The 14,115-nt window shown below is 55.7% G+C and overlaps 1 protein-coding gene across 2 annotated transcripts; it reads right to left on the bottom strand.

The window, feature by feature from the left end:
* Nucleotides 1-10,037: 10,037 nt before the first annotated feature.
* On the bottom strand, nt 10,038-11,729 carry LOC120705206 (alpha carbonic anhydrase 7-like). Of its 2 annotated transcripts, none has more exons than XM_039989677.1 (5): nt 11,562-11,729; nt 10,938-11,380; nt 10,590-10,760; nt 10,437-10,490; nt 10,038-10,313 (listed from the first exon to the last, which is right to left on the bottom strand). In XM_039989677.1, the coding sequence occupies exons 1-5, from the start codon at nt 11,671-11,673 to the stop codon at nt 10,212-10,214; spliced, it is 882 nt and encodes a 293-aa protein (XP_039845611.1). In that variant the 5' UTR covers nt 11,674-11,729; the 3' UTR covers nt 10,038-10,211. The 2 variants fall into 2 exon arrangements, with proteins under 2 accessions (XP_039845611.1, XP_039845610.1); XM_039989676.1 differs by having other exon boundaries at nt 11,523-11,729.
* Nucleotides 11,730-14,115: the final 2,386 nt, after the last annotated feature.

The following is a 14,115-nucleotide window of genomic DNA, read 5'->3' on the forward strand; positions in this document are numbered from 1 at the left end:
CTATGGGGGGATGTCGGCTTCCAGCTTCGCAGCCAGGACGGTGGCGAACTCCTCGGCGGCGGCGGCGGCGTCATCCATGATGGTCGATGCAGCATCCGCATCAGCATCGGTTGGGACGACGTACCCCGACGACACCCTCTGGAGGTCCATGATGTAGTGCGTCGAGGCCACGGCGAGGGCTCGCAGGACACCAAGGCGGAAGGTGCTCTTGGCGTGCTCGGCGATCCGACCACCTCGCGCTCGCAGGCGGCTGATCACCGAGCTACCAGACACGGCGCCCTCCCCCTCGAGCTCCTGGCACACACTCACAGCGGTCTGCTCCAGGTCTGTATATTCAGCCTGCGCCGCCATGAGCGCAGTGTTGACTGCCTCCTTCGCCACAGTCTCGTCCGCCACTCTCTGCCTCAGCTCTGGTCAAAAGAACCAAGATAAGTTGCGATAAATTAGGATCCGACGACAGCGAAATCTCGAGCACTCACCCGTGATATTCTTTTGCGCTTCCTCCTGCTGGACTCGGGCGGCCTTTTCGAGCGAGGACAAGGAGTCCTCCTTCTCCTTGAGGGTGGCCTCCGCATTCCGGATGGCCACCTCCTTTTCCTCGAGGGCTTTGCCCTTTTCCTTAATGGTCCCGGAGAGCGTGGCGACGGTCGCCTTCTCGCGTTGGAGCTCAGCCTCCTTGCCTTGGAGCTCGGCCTCCTTCTGCTGGAGCTCGACCTTCTTCTGCTCGAGCGCCGCCCTCACATGCTGCAGCTCGGCAGTCCGCGCCTCGGCCTCCTGAGCCTTCTGCTCCGCCGCAGCCCTCTGGACGTCGCGCTCGCTGGCGGTTCGTGCCAACTCTTCCTCTAGCGCCTACTGACACGCCCCCAGATCTATCATCTTGGTGTTGGCGTCGATGTTCTTCAGCACTAAGTCGGCGTTGTGCTGCCCAAGCCAGCTCATTTGGGAGTACAGCCGGTTCAGCTTGTCGCTCTTTTTGCGCGAGATGTCCCTCAGCCACTGCAAGTGGAAGAGCGTGAATGATACGAACAAAATCAAGGCCAAACACAAACGATTCCGGGGAGGGAGCCACCTACCTGGCTGATCTGGAAATCCGTCGTTCTATGGAGCTCCAAGGTGTGGTCGAGGTGGCCCAGAATCTGAGAGCCGGCCTCGAACTGCGCCTTCCAGATGGCTTTATCCTCCTGATCGCTGCGGAGAAACTCCAGAGGGACCCCGGACTGGACGATCGCCCCGTGACGGGACCCCTCGGACGTCCCCGCATCGAGTACCTCCTCGAAGGCCGACGTGAACTCGGCAATCCGGTCGGCGGCGCTGGTAGCAGCAGCAGTAGGGTCAATGTCCCTCAAGTCCCCGTACTCCTCGCTGCTCTCCGGGAGTTGCACCACTGGTGCCACGTTCTCCGGCGCCGCTTGTGCCGTCACCACCGCAACAACCCCGTCGTCCCGGGCCCCCGCAGACTCCGGGACGTAGTTTTCCTCCTTTGCCGGTGCCCCAGGCGCCGACTCCTCCTCCGCGACACCCTCGATCCCAGCCCTCGGGGGCTCGAGGACGAGGGTCTCCACCCCTATTTGGCTGGTGGGGCGTTCCTACGCGCCCCCACCAGCTTCCCCTTCTCCTGCGACCGGCCGGGCGGCGCTATCCGCGTCGTCCCGACCGGCCCCGACTTTGACGTCCGGCCGGGTGGCGTCATTTGCGCCGCCCCGGTCAACCTCCCCATCGGCGCCAGCCTGAGCGGTTGTTACAGCGCCGCCCTGGCCAGCGTCGCCCCCTGCTCTCCGGCGCTCGAGCCTATTGGGCCTTCTTGGCCCCTCGAGCCATCACCTCCTCGAGCTTCGCGGCCTCCGCCACAATGTCCACGACGGGCAGGGGCTGCGGTGCCGTGTGCGGTGTGTCACGCGCCTCGGTCTTGAGGGCCTTGGTCGGCGCAAGTAGGGCTGCATCCCTGGCGATGGCCCCGGAGCTGGTAATCGGGGAAGAAGCACTGAAGTCAGCAAGATTGGGGGCCAATTAAACGAATAAAATCAAAATCACTCACCCTAATCGGGCGCTCATGCTGCGCTTGCCCGAGCCGCTCCATCGGGCCCGCAGCACACTGACACCTCTCGACGACTGACCCGAGGGCGCCGTCCTCGGATCGGCCTGGAGCCTCGAAGCCGTCTGCGCGGGCGTCTCCGCATTCGCTGCGGACCCACCGCCACCCATCGACACCGCGGGCATGGGAGTCCCCTTACCCATCGCCGGTAGAGACGACCTCTGTCCTGTCACGGGCGCAGACGGCCTCCCGCCCGCTGCCGGCGTGGGCGACCTTCGTCCCGCCACTGGCGTGGGCGATCTCCGCTCCGCCTCTACGAGGGATGGATTCACCAACGACCCTGGTGTGAGCCTCGCCTCACCCAGCGTCACGGGCACCTCCTCGTCGCCAGCCCCTCGATAGACCGGTGGGGAACCCGCGCCTGTCGCTGCTTTGTCGTCGTCCGAGAAGTTGATCTCGGCATCCGAGGAGCCCTCCTTCTCCTCGGTGGACTCGGGCGTAGTGGGCCATGGCTTCCCCTCCGCGTGCGCAATTTTGCACGCCTTATCATGCTTTTCCTTCCGCTTCCTCTTCCTGGCGGCGGCCGCCACCGCCGCGTCCTTCTGCTTCTTCACCGCCTCTACGTGCAGGCGGTTGACTTCGCGCTCCTCCGGGACCGGAGGCCTCGAGGTGTAGCCCCTGCGGCTCAACCACTGCGAAACGCAACCAAGTTAGAATCAGGGAGTGGGGAGAGGAGGAGCACAAATCGGCAACGAATTGAAACTGGAACTCACCACAGAAAGGTACCCCGCCTCGGGGCGCATCTTGATCTTCCAACGATCCTCGGGGTTGTCGGGAAACTCCGCCACCGCGTTCCTCGCCCTCCGGGCAGCGACATCATGGGGGAGCAGCACGGGTGACATCCTCAAGCCCGAGGCACGGGCCTCGGGTGTGAGATCCAAAATCGACCGGCTCCTCTCCGTGAGAGGAATCACCCTCTGCCGGTGAAAGTTCGCGATGACGGCTGCCGCCGTCAACCCCTTCCTCGCCAGGTGCCGCAACGCCTCGGTGAGCACTTCGAGCCTAGCCTGATGTGCTGGGGGCGATACCCCCCCCAGTCCCACTTCTCCGGCCTCTCCCGGAGCACCTTATTGGTGAACACTGGGAGCCGGTTGCCGAAGTTGCGCATGTAAAACCACCCTCGAGTCCACCCGGCGTTGTTCGTCGTCATCCTGTTGGGGATGTACAAACTCCTCCGGGTTGGGCACAAGTGGAGCATCAGACCGCCGGCGCGGACGAACCTCTTCGGCTGGCCCCGCACGTTCTCGATGAAGAGCTCTCCGCGGAACAAATGGATCCACAAATCCCAGTGCGCTTCGATCCCAAGATACCACTCGCAGACAGCGACGAAGACCGCCGCCTGCGAGATGGAGTTGCGGCCGAAGTTGTGTAGCTCCACCCCATAGTACTCGCACAGCGCCCGCATGAATCTGCCGACGGGGACGCTGAATCCCCGCTTGTGGAGTCGCACGAGACTCACGACGTAGCCCTCGGGGGGATTCGGTTCGGTCTCCTCTGGCCGCGGGGGGATCCGCGCCGGCCGCTGCGAGTTGATGTTCACTGGCAGCAGCCTGTCGTCGACAAGCTGCTCCAAAACCGCCTCGGTGGCGGTGGACTTCCCCCACGACAACGGCTCCTGGACATCCGACATCGCTTCGAACCACTGGGGGTGCAGGAAGGCAAGCTTTACGGCGGCTAAGGTGCGCTTTCGCTCTCTCCTTCTTCCTCCTCTCGCTCTCGGCTCTGGGCTCAGGATGCAGGGGAGGCGGAAAAGGCAGGGGAGACGAAGGCAAAATGGCCAGGTGAGTCCAAACAATCCCCCCTTCCTTGTTTTTATTCATCAAAACGGGCGGATACGCCACCGTGGCCTGAATCCGCCGCATTCAATGCGGTAGATTTTGCCGTCGCTGATAGCTGGGCCCCACGACCGCAGAGTCTCCCATGCGCGCACTTGGCAATAATTACGGTGCGGTAACCGACGAGCGCGGCGCAACTGTAGCACTGTACTATCCGTCAGCCGCCACCCACGCCTCTTCGCCTACCTAAGGTAGCCGCCTGAAAAGGCACACCCGCACTGCACCGCACATACTGGGCTACGTCGGACACGACCAGCGAAAGACCTGTGTGCACGACCTGCGACTCCGCACCGTTTTCGAACCATGACAGAATGTACCTTTAGGGGGCTCTTCACCCTCGAAGGAACCTCATTCCGAGGCCTTACTGATCAGGGGTTCGAAGCCTGGCCCGTCGAGGGTTCGACAAACGCCCCAGATCACCAGAGTTAGGGACTCCATGGATGTGCCGTACAAGCTACCCTCGAACGCGGAGTTCGATACATCCTACGCAATGTTCAAGGCCAGTCGAGGGTGCCTAGCAGGGGGATCCCATCGAGGGAGAGCATCGAGCCCTCGGACCCTATTGAATGGGTCCGAGCCCCGCCTAGCGAACCTTTGCGAGTGCTTTATGTGATGTGTCCACGGACCACGAGCCGACCCTTATCGAACGGGGCACGGACGTCCACTTGAACTACCCGATAACAGCTCACTGAAGCAGCCATAGCTCGCGGCCCGGGCATAGGTAGCATGGTGCGCTTCACCCCTCCTCCCTGCGGAAGGGCGACGAGGGTCGTAATAAAAGTCGAGGATTCCCCGAACGCCTTTACGTAGGCCGGGGCTCGAGGGCTCCTCGCACACAGCGGCTCAGGCCGCACCCTCGAATGGATCGACGACCGTCGATTATGAAGTTCCATGTATTTAACCAAAACTCCCACTCTTGACGCGCGCCTGCCAGATGGTTCAGCTGGACACTTGGTCGTTGTGCCAGCACGAAAAACGCCGAGAGGTCGGCTGAAAGGAGTGCCGATGTCGGCTGAAAAAGACACTGGGCGGCCACCTCAGTGAAGCAACCGAGCAGGGCGACGTTTATAGCCCTTGGACGAGTGCAAACACTCCTCCAAGGCCTCGAGGGCTACACCCGCAGGTGCGCTGACGCGCCCCAACGGAGGAAATTTCACACGTTCAAGGACCAAAATCCCCTGTAGGGGTGGTGCCAACCCATACACTTTCGGTCGTCCTCTCCGCGAAGGAGAAGAAGACTTCATTGCTCTTTACAAACAATGATTGCAAAGGGCTACCGGCTCGAAGCCGTCGAAAAGTACAAATGCGTTGCCACCTATGTGGCAATTTTCCCTGTCTTGGGGAGGAGCAAGCGCCGACGAAGAGCACCAAGTCCTTGGCCGACATCGCGACCAAGCTACTCGGGATTGCAAGGAGCAGCCCCCAGACCGCACGGGTCCGGCGGGATGCCCTCCTCGCAAGCTTTCTTCTAGCGTCTCCTCCACCGAAGACCTTGCGGGGGGTCGAGCTGGCGGACAGCACCCTCTGCACCATCTCCCCGGGAGCGACGTTGTCGCCAAGAGGGACGATGCGAAGAACGGCCACCAAACCTGGCGCCGACGCCGTGGTCAGGCATCTCAACGCCCCTTCAGGCTGAGGGACATCGCAGAGGCAGGACCCCTTGGGCCCAGTGTTCTTCTGCTAATCCCACTGAAGCTGAGGGATGGTGAGCACGCCCTCTCCAGCTTCCCACGCCCTCTCCAGCTTCCCCCCCACCGCTCGCAAGCATTCTTCTAGCACCAAAGCCTAAAGAAGCCAGGCCACCCCATCCGGAGGACGACCGTGAAAGGCAAAGGGAAACATTACTAGACTTAGGCGATGCTAGAAGTAAGAGCAGGGAAGTTGCAGAGGAAAAGGAGTCCCACGATCTCTATTTATAGCCGCATCGGGCGCCAAGCTTTAAGCCTGTCGCAAGGGGAAGGCTTGGACCACCTGTGATGGTGCGACACCCCACGAGCAAAAGATGCCCTCGGTTACCGTGCCGAGACGTGACCAAACAACACAAAGCCGAGCCCCTGGGCGCTGAGCAGCCCAGCATCAGCACTGGCCGACCGCCCTCGAACGGCGCGTTGTAAGGTGACCAGGAAAAGCAGGGCTGAGACCTTGAGCACGGGACAGTGTGGCAATAGCACCAGCTGCAGGGCAGCAGGCGCCATCATGGCCCTGGTCCGCTCAGCGCACTGACGCGTCTCGTCACCGAAACAAGACAAGAAGGCGTGCGCGTGCCTCGGAATACTCTTTCCGCAGGCGCATTACCCCGACCGGCGAGTTGTCACGTCCGCCAGACCAGCACCCGAATGCGCCTGGCGGGAACGCAACGCCGATCGATCACACCATGGGGTAAAATCGCCGAAATACCCTTTGGCCGAATCCTCTGACTCGACCAAAGGCTCGGGGGCTACTGTCAGGTACCATGATTAGGGGCACCCTAATCAGGGGACTAAAATCGCCCTAAAAATGAACGCATGTTGGGCAACCGGGCCCACAAAGGCCCGCAGCCTCCTTCTAATCTGGAAGAAAGGAAAGGACTCAAAGAAGCCCAGCACGCGGCCTACGTCGCAGTACGGCCCGTCCGCACCCTCCTCGGACCCGCTGGGTGATCTCCGCCTCGCACGAGGGCTCCCCGCCGAAGCCCTCGACCGCGCCCCACGCCTCCGCCTCGCTCGAGGGTAGCGAGCCTGCCCTCGAGAAAGCGGATCGTCTACGCCCTAAGGAGCTGAGCAGCCGGACCCCTGGGGTCCGACTCCATCTCATCGGACCAACGGTCCCGGACCCACTTTCCCGCTCGGGGACGGGTCCGGTGTCACAACGTGTCCCAGAGATGGAAATGCTCGGCACCTATGGCCAAGGACCCGGAACCCCGCAGATGGGTCCGGGACTCCCACGTGCCTATCCGGACCCCCGTGAGCTCTCGGCTCAGCCAGCTGCTCGGGAGGGGTCCGGAGACGCCATGTGTCACGCGGACGCGGGCGCGGGCACAAGCCTTCTGCTGGAAGCTCCCTCACCAACCCCTATTAAGTGCGAGTGGTTGAGGCGTGCTCTTCTGCCGCTGGGCAAGGCCACCCCTCGGCAGAAAGGACAAACGGCCCTTCCGCTCACCCGCCTGCCGTACGAAGGCATTAAATGCCAACCACTCCTCCCCAGCGCCCGGGTAAGACGACGTCAGGCCGCCATTCCCCACAGTGGCTGTGACTAGAGTCTTGTCCACCAACTCTGGTCACTGCTCTACCATTTCGGACGCTGTGACGACACTGTGGGAACCTGCGGCGCAGTACAAGACGTGCTCGGCACTGCTCCAGCTACTGTGCTGCCAACTCCCCGTACCTCTTTCGTACTTTCCCTTCCGCGGAACCCCCGAATGGCATGGGCACGACTCTCGGAAGCGACTCCGGCCTTGACCAGTGAAAGGATCGATGGACCAAGAGGGGGGTGAATTGGGCCTTTTTCAATTTCTAAAACACAATAAAGCAACCTTAACCTATGCAATGCTAGTAAGGCACCAATTCACCAACCGGATAACTAAACTACCTACACAAGCTAAGAGAGATATAAAGAGAAGTAAAGCCTAGCAAGGTAGAGCTAAGTTATGATCTCTAAGTCAAGCATATGAATAAATTGCATGAAAGAAAATGCTTGAATAAAGAGAGTGGACAAGAGACGACCGGATTTTTTCCCGTGGTATCGATGTGTTGGCACACACCCCTAATCCACGTTGTGACACTCACAAAGAGTCTTGTCACCTCCCAAGTCACCGAGACGAGGGCGCTCACTAAGAGTCTCCGTTCACCATCCCGGCGTGGTGGAGATCAAGCCACGTACAATCTTCTTCTCCGGGCTCCCACAATCCTTGGCAAGCTCCGCGAGAAACACCTCGATCACCAAGATCGCCTAGGTGATGCCAATCACCAAGAGTAATAAGCTAGGGCCTTCACTTGAGTAAGAACCGATCACCAAGAACGGATGCACACAAGCTTCTCTCTACTCAAGTCCTTAGCCTTGCTTCTTGAATGATTGAATGATCAATTTGATGGAAGATGAAGCTCAAGGTGGCTCTTGACTATTGTATTAGTGTATGGATGTTGCCTGGTGTCAAGAGTAGCAAAATGACCCATTGGAGGGGTATATATAGGCAGCTCACACGAATAGAGCCGTTGGAGAAAAAGCTGCCAGAAAACTGCGTAGCGCCGGTTAATCCGACGTACCTCCAATAGTCATCGTCGGTTTAACCGATGAATGTAAACTGCCCATTCTGAAAACTAGCCGTTACAACTTGGGCAGATTAACCGACGTATCATCGGTTTAACCGGTGAGTGTAGTTGTCCACTGATCAACTGAAAAACCAAGTCTCTAGACAACTGCACCGACGTTAACTCAAAACCATCGTCGGTTTAACCGGTGAGTACAACTTCAGAAATCCCTGGAAAAACCATCTCACTGGTCAATTGCACCAACGTCTCATTTCAAACAGCGTCGGTTTAACCGGTGTATAGAACTTGAATCTCCCTGGAAAAACCAACTCTGGACTAATGCACCGACGTTAAATTCAAACACGTCGGTTTAACCGGTGTATTGACTTATCCAGACTCTGCTGACTTTGTTTAACCGATGTATAGAAAAGGGAAAGCGTCGGTTAAACCGGTGTTAAAGACTTTTTCTGATTTTGCCTTTTCTGATTTGAGTCTTGAATGAAATCCAAATATTCTTGAGATATTAGTTGAAAGCCACTTATTTGAACTTCTAGGAACCTGAGTGACCATAGTGTGCATCCATTTTTGATTGACCATGTCCATGCTCAAGTTACTTGACCTTAACCCCTCTTAATAGTGCGATCACTACAAAACTACAAAACATATACTAACCTAAGTGTCCTTCTCAACCTTATGACACTTAGGACTAGAAAGATACTTAGTCTTGACATACATATGAGTTGAAAACCGAGATCGCCTTTTTGAACCCGTTTTGTAAAACTAATGTATCTAAACTCGTGTTGTAAAAGTTATGTTTTATCGCCTTATGTCGTTTTGTCCCATAATTTTAAGTATTTGTCGTGCTTGTACCATCTGCGCCCGCCTTCGCGTGGGACTTCCGGTGTTGTTTCGATCGGACCGTGGGTTGAGAAAGGATCGCCAAATTAAGTCGTTAAGCTAATGCACCCGATGTTTTCAAATGTCAGCCATTACGCTTAATTAGAGTTTTAATTTGGCGGTTCTGTCACAGTGCAGCTATGAGCTATCCATCTGCTTACAAAATCTGATCTTTTACCCAAGTTTGGATAGGATTAAAAGCATTGTTCCTTGGCATATACTAACACAAAATTAAATGGCTGTGTTTGGTTAGGGGTGAAAAAGCTTGGATGGAAACTTTTTGCAACTTTGACCACTAATTAGAGGTATTAAATTAAGTCTAATTACAAAAGCACATCCACAACCATGGGTTCTGTAGCAATATTGTACCTAATGAGGGCTTTGACCGCATGATTTGGTGATGATTTGAGCATGGTCACTGTAGCATTACTGTATCTAATCATGTATTAATTAGGCTCATTAGATTTGGCTCGCAAAGTTGCATCCATCTCTAAAAATGTTTTGCAAATAGACTACATGCATACAAGATTTTCTTTTCGCAAAATTTTTACTGTTACAATCAAACACTAGGTATCTATCATCATGCATCCATGATGAGCTTCATGACCATAATTCATACTTCCACTTATTTTGTCCATTTTCGTTCATAAATCAAGCCGTAAACTGCTCTAGCTAAATTATACCTTCCCCACATAATCTGCGCCATAGACGTGTCATCCATCTTTATCCCTTTTTTTTCAGATTGTATAATCTGCTTTCTCATTGAAGCAAGGAAATTATGTCCTCCAAATTATATTCGGGCGCTATTTGGATGGGCTAAAGTTAGGTGCTAAACTTTAGCACACATGAGTGCTCATGTATTTGATAGAGTTTTTAAGTCTTGTCTAAAGTTTAGACCATCCCATTAGCCCTCATGTTTGGATGGACAAGTGCTAAATTTTTAGCGTTTTTGAACATTAGTATAGCATTTGGATCCAAACATCCCATCGTACTCGGTTTCCATTGTACTGCACTGCAATTGTATGTTTTCTTTCAAGATCGTATCAATGCAATTGTACTACGCTGCAATGAATTGATTGATTGGGTGAACACGAGTTGATCTGTGCCCGTACGTCCCAACCCACAACAAACACTATCTGATCGGCATGCACGAACTGCTCCCTAGTCCCCCGGGCCCCCTCGGGCGTGCCCCGGCGAGGTGTAGTAGAAGGAGACGCCCCTGCCGTTGGACTCCTGGATCGGCCGCGCGTTCCTCCTGGCGCCCTGCACGCACAACCAAAAATTTTCTTGTCACCGTCCTCCGCATCTCTCTCTCTATATATGCAACAACTGAGGGGCGGTGGACGGGATGCACGGCCGCCGGCGAGGTGGACGAACGGTGCTCACGTCGTGGACGGCGTGCCGCAGCAGCCTGACCTGCCGCCGCGTCACGTGCCTTATCTGCAGGGGAAAGCACGGTGGCGCCACGTCACGGATCAACAACTTAGGGCTCCGACGACTACATACAGGTACACGCCGCTCATGGATCTCATCACTCACCTGCCGGGCGACCACCCAGGTGACGCCCTCCGTGCAGGGCGGCGTGGTGAAGGAGCCCGCGTACCTGTAGTACACGGTGCTCCGGCTCACCGGCCGACGCGGGTCCACCGTGTCGTCGATGAGCTCCTCGTGGTCCTTCCTCCTCGCGATCCTCCTGATGTACCGCTCCAGCTGCACATCCACGATTAGTGTTAAATTAAACATCCATCATATCGCTGATTTGAGGTGGAGAGTCTAAGAACTTTTGTAACTCTCTTTTCGCGGTAGCCATTCGCATGTGAATGATCAAGGCCGCCGGAGCTTTTTCCGTAATCTAAAATCAGATCGCCGATCTGGCTGCTGACTGACCCTGTGGATGGTCCTGTCGCGGCGGCGGCGGCTGAAGGTGTAGAGCTGCGCGACGACGGCGTACTTGCTGCCGCCGCCGGCGTCGCTCTGGTGCAGCATGTGGAGCTCGAGGGCGTAGCGGCGGCCGTTGACGGCGTGCTCGCTGGGCGAGTGCCAGTGCATCTGCCGGAGCCGGTACGCGACGCCGTCGATGACCACGCCGCCGGGGTTGCTGTTGAACCGCACCATGACGTCGTGGCCGCGGTTGACGATGGACGCGGCGGCGGGGCGGTAGGACCGGCCGAGCCGCCCCGGGCGGTCGGCGAGCCCGGCGACGGCGTCGGAGAGCCCGATCGGGGACTGCAGCCGCCCAGCCGAGCACGCCGCCCAGTCCCGCCGCACCAGCCCCCACCGCTCCGGCCCGTTCCCGGCGTCCCGCCGGTAGCTGAACTCCACCTCGTCGTCTTCACCCCGCACCGGCCGGCAGCAAAGAGTGCCACGACGAGCAAGGGTCAGAACTCAGAACGCGTGGCGCAACGGCTCGCCGCCGTCAGGCACCCAACCGGCCAGAACATTTTCCAAACTAATTGAAGCGCCACTACTCACGGTGCCGTGGGCGTGCGCGTGGGAACCCGAAACGCCTACCGGTCTCCTGCGCCGCGCCGAAGGGGGCGAGCAGCGGCAGCGAGAGGGAGACCGCGAGGACGGCGACGGCCGCCGCCGCCGCGCAGCTGCTGCTCCGAGGCGCCGCGTGCATGGCGTCTCGGCCGGCCACCTCCCTGCCGTGCCGCGCCGTGTCGACGAGAGAGTGTGTGTGGGCGCGCACGCTAGGATCTACCGGGATGAAGCAGGGCTGGTGTGAAGTAGCCGTGCGCGAGCGCGGGCGTCGGGGCCGGGGACAAAGCGCGTGACCCCCGGGAGCGCCAGGTGATTTGTGTGCCGCCGTGCAGCGGGGTGGCAAATCTTATTTTGGAACGGGCAAAAGTTTTAAATTTTTCTGGAACAAAAGATTAAAAGAAGCATGCACGCCTGATGAAGAGGAAACGAGCAAGTCCTTGATTCTTTTTAAATCGATTTTTTATTACATCTTTTTAAATCGACTGAAAAAAAATCCCCAACGAGAACCATGTATTGGGCCTCAACCACATATTGGGCCTCTTTCAGGTTGGCCCAACCACTCAGTACCCTGTCGAGCCCAACCCAACAAGTGGCTGGCTTCCCGGGCCCAGAAGAGAGACGACCGTTTGTCTCCGCGGTTCCACCTGTCGGCCGCACCGCCTGACCACGCCGCCCTCGAAGCGCTGGCGGCGGCGTTGCGGTTGAGGGTCGCGATCCGATGGCCGGGACTCCGGCGAGGCGCTGCACATGGGGAACCGTCGAACCGAGGAGGTGTCACCGGCGAGATGCCGCCGGTACGGACCAATCAAGCCCTCCAGAATTTAACCCATGTCGCGCTATTCTATCTAGCACTAGTTTTTTGCGCTTCTAATTTGAGTTTTATTCTGAACCTCTCATTAAACTGATCAACAAAAACAAACCGGCCCCCAGCTCCCACTTCGAATAACAAGATTTACTTCCTCTTGTCATGAATGGATGAATGATTGCCAGTTATTTACTTCCTGTTGAAGAAAGGTTACCACTTATCATGGCAAATACTGCAGATAGCTAGTCACTTCTGCTTCATATCTGAATTCAGTACTTCAGTAGCATTTGAACCTAACTGTTTGCAGGCATAATGTGAAACAATGCTGGCTGTTTGCCAAATACTACCCTGTGTGATAGAACCGTCCAGCTTAGCCTGTTGGATCCTATGGCAAGCCTGTTCTGTCGTGCCCTGTCGCATTGTGCGTGATCCGTTTTCTGAAATGGGCACGATTCCATGGCATGCCTGTAGCTGAAACGAGTAGTGGCCTCACCAGGGAGTGAATGGTAGTTGCAACTATTGAATGTCTAGCGCGCGATTCCTTTCACTCGCATTGGTTGCGCTTGTGCATGGTTTTGGTTTCTTCCAACCGCAGTCAAAAGTGGCCTAGACAGTCTTGGACCAAGTACTTCAGGAATATGGTCCAGCCGGCCACGCATGGGTGAGTTTACTTTGGTTGTTCCTTGAATGGCATCTACGGGTTTATGTGATCCAGTAGGGAAGGTAATTTGGAGAGCATGGCATCTATGCCTTTGGACTGTGGCTTCTGTAGTTTACTCTGTTCTGTATCTGTGTAGTCAAAGGGGACCATCAACTTATTAGGGTCAAAGCAATCTTGCTTTAGTTCCCTTTCACTTTTCTTTACGGGAAAAAGGTTCCTTGTATCCTAGCCGATGTTCCTTTGAGAAAGTGATAGCGGCTGGGACATGAACCTGAAAATGGACCGTGACATGTGCGCATGGAAATCCCATGCTGCTAACCTTTTGTTTCTTTCCATAGGCATACTGTTCAGGAACAGAAGACATAAACCATGTACCTAGTCATAAATTACACAAATTCAAAGTGACAATTGCAAGATAATTGTGTCAAGGCAAGCTTAATTTGGTGATGTTGGGCAGAGAAACTAACTCATGTACAGGATCTGGAGGCCATTAAGAATCAAACAAAGACTGACTGGTTGTTTGTGATGGAATTATTGCTTGAAATGGTAATATTATTTTGGTGTGCTTTCTTTTAGACTGAAAAGTATAAGTATTTGACGATGTGGAGTTGATTACTGGGTCGGTGGGTGTTTTGGACGAATCTTATCGTGTTTTACCATACAAAAGGTTTGTTCCCCTGATATATACCTTTGCTTTTATATGTACAGACCGAACCTCTTTAAGTACATAGTAGGATCAATGGTACTGACCGAAAGAGGGAAAGCATGCAACCCAATTTAAATAGCTTGGACCCTAAGGATTAGGCAAAAACATGATTAGGCCAAGATTGGACTTACTCATATATTTGCAGAATATACCCGTGGATATTTTTGTTTTGGCTCATGCTGATACTTTTTTTTTTCAGGGTTATATCATACAAAACAAAGGTTTGTGAAGATCATAACTGGGGCAAAAGGTAAATTTCTCTGCTGATATTTAGCTTTTCTACATTTACATTTGTTCAGTTAAAATTTTGGTGCATAGCCCATAATATCAGAAATCTCAGTTACGGGTTTGCTTTCTGACCTACTGTCCTAGGATCTCCTGCCACCTCTTACTTTATGACGAGTTTCTT

This window comes from Panicum virgatum, chromosome 4K (assembly GCF_016808335.1).
Source record: "Panicum virgatum strain AP13 chromosome 4K, P.virgatum_v5, whole genome shotgun sequence".
Taxonomy (NCBI): Eukaryota; Viridiplantae; Streptophyta; class Magnoliopsida; order Poales; family Poaceae; genus Panicum; species Panicum virgatum.

What these genes read in the sequence shown, in the direction of transcription:
- LOC120705206 (XM_039989676.1), bottom strand. Translation starts at nt 11,673, where the DNA reads ATGCACGCGGCGCCTCGGAGCAGCAGCTGCGCGGCGGCGGCGGCCGTC. An exon ending in ACGCGCACGCCCACGGCACC is followed by an intron (nt 11,381 to 11,522) that starts GTGAGTAGTGGC and finishes TGCGGGGTGAAG; the next exon opens with ACGACGAGGTGGAGTTCAGC. An exon ending in GCGACAGGACCATCCACAGG is followed by an intron (nt 10,761 to 10,937) that starts GTCAGTCAGCAG and finishes GTGGATGTGCAG; the next exon opens with CTGGAGCGGTACATCAGGAG.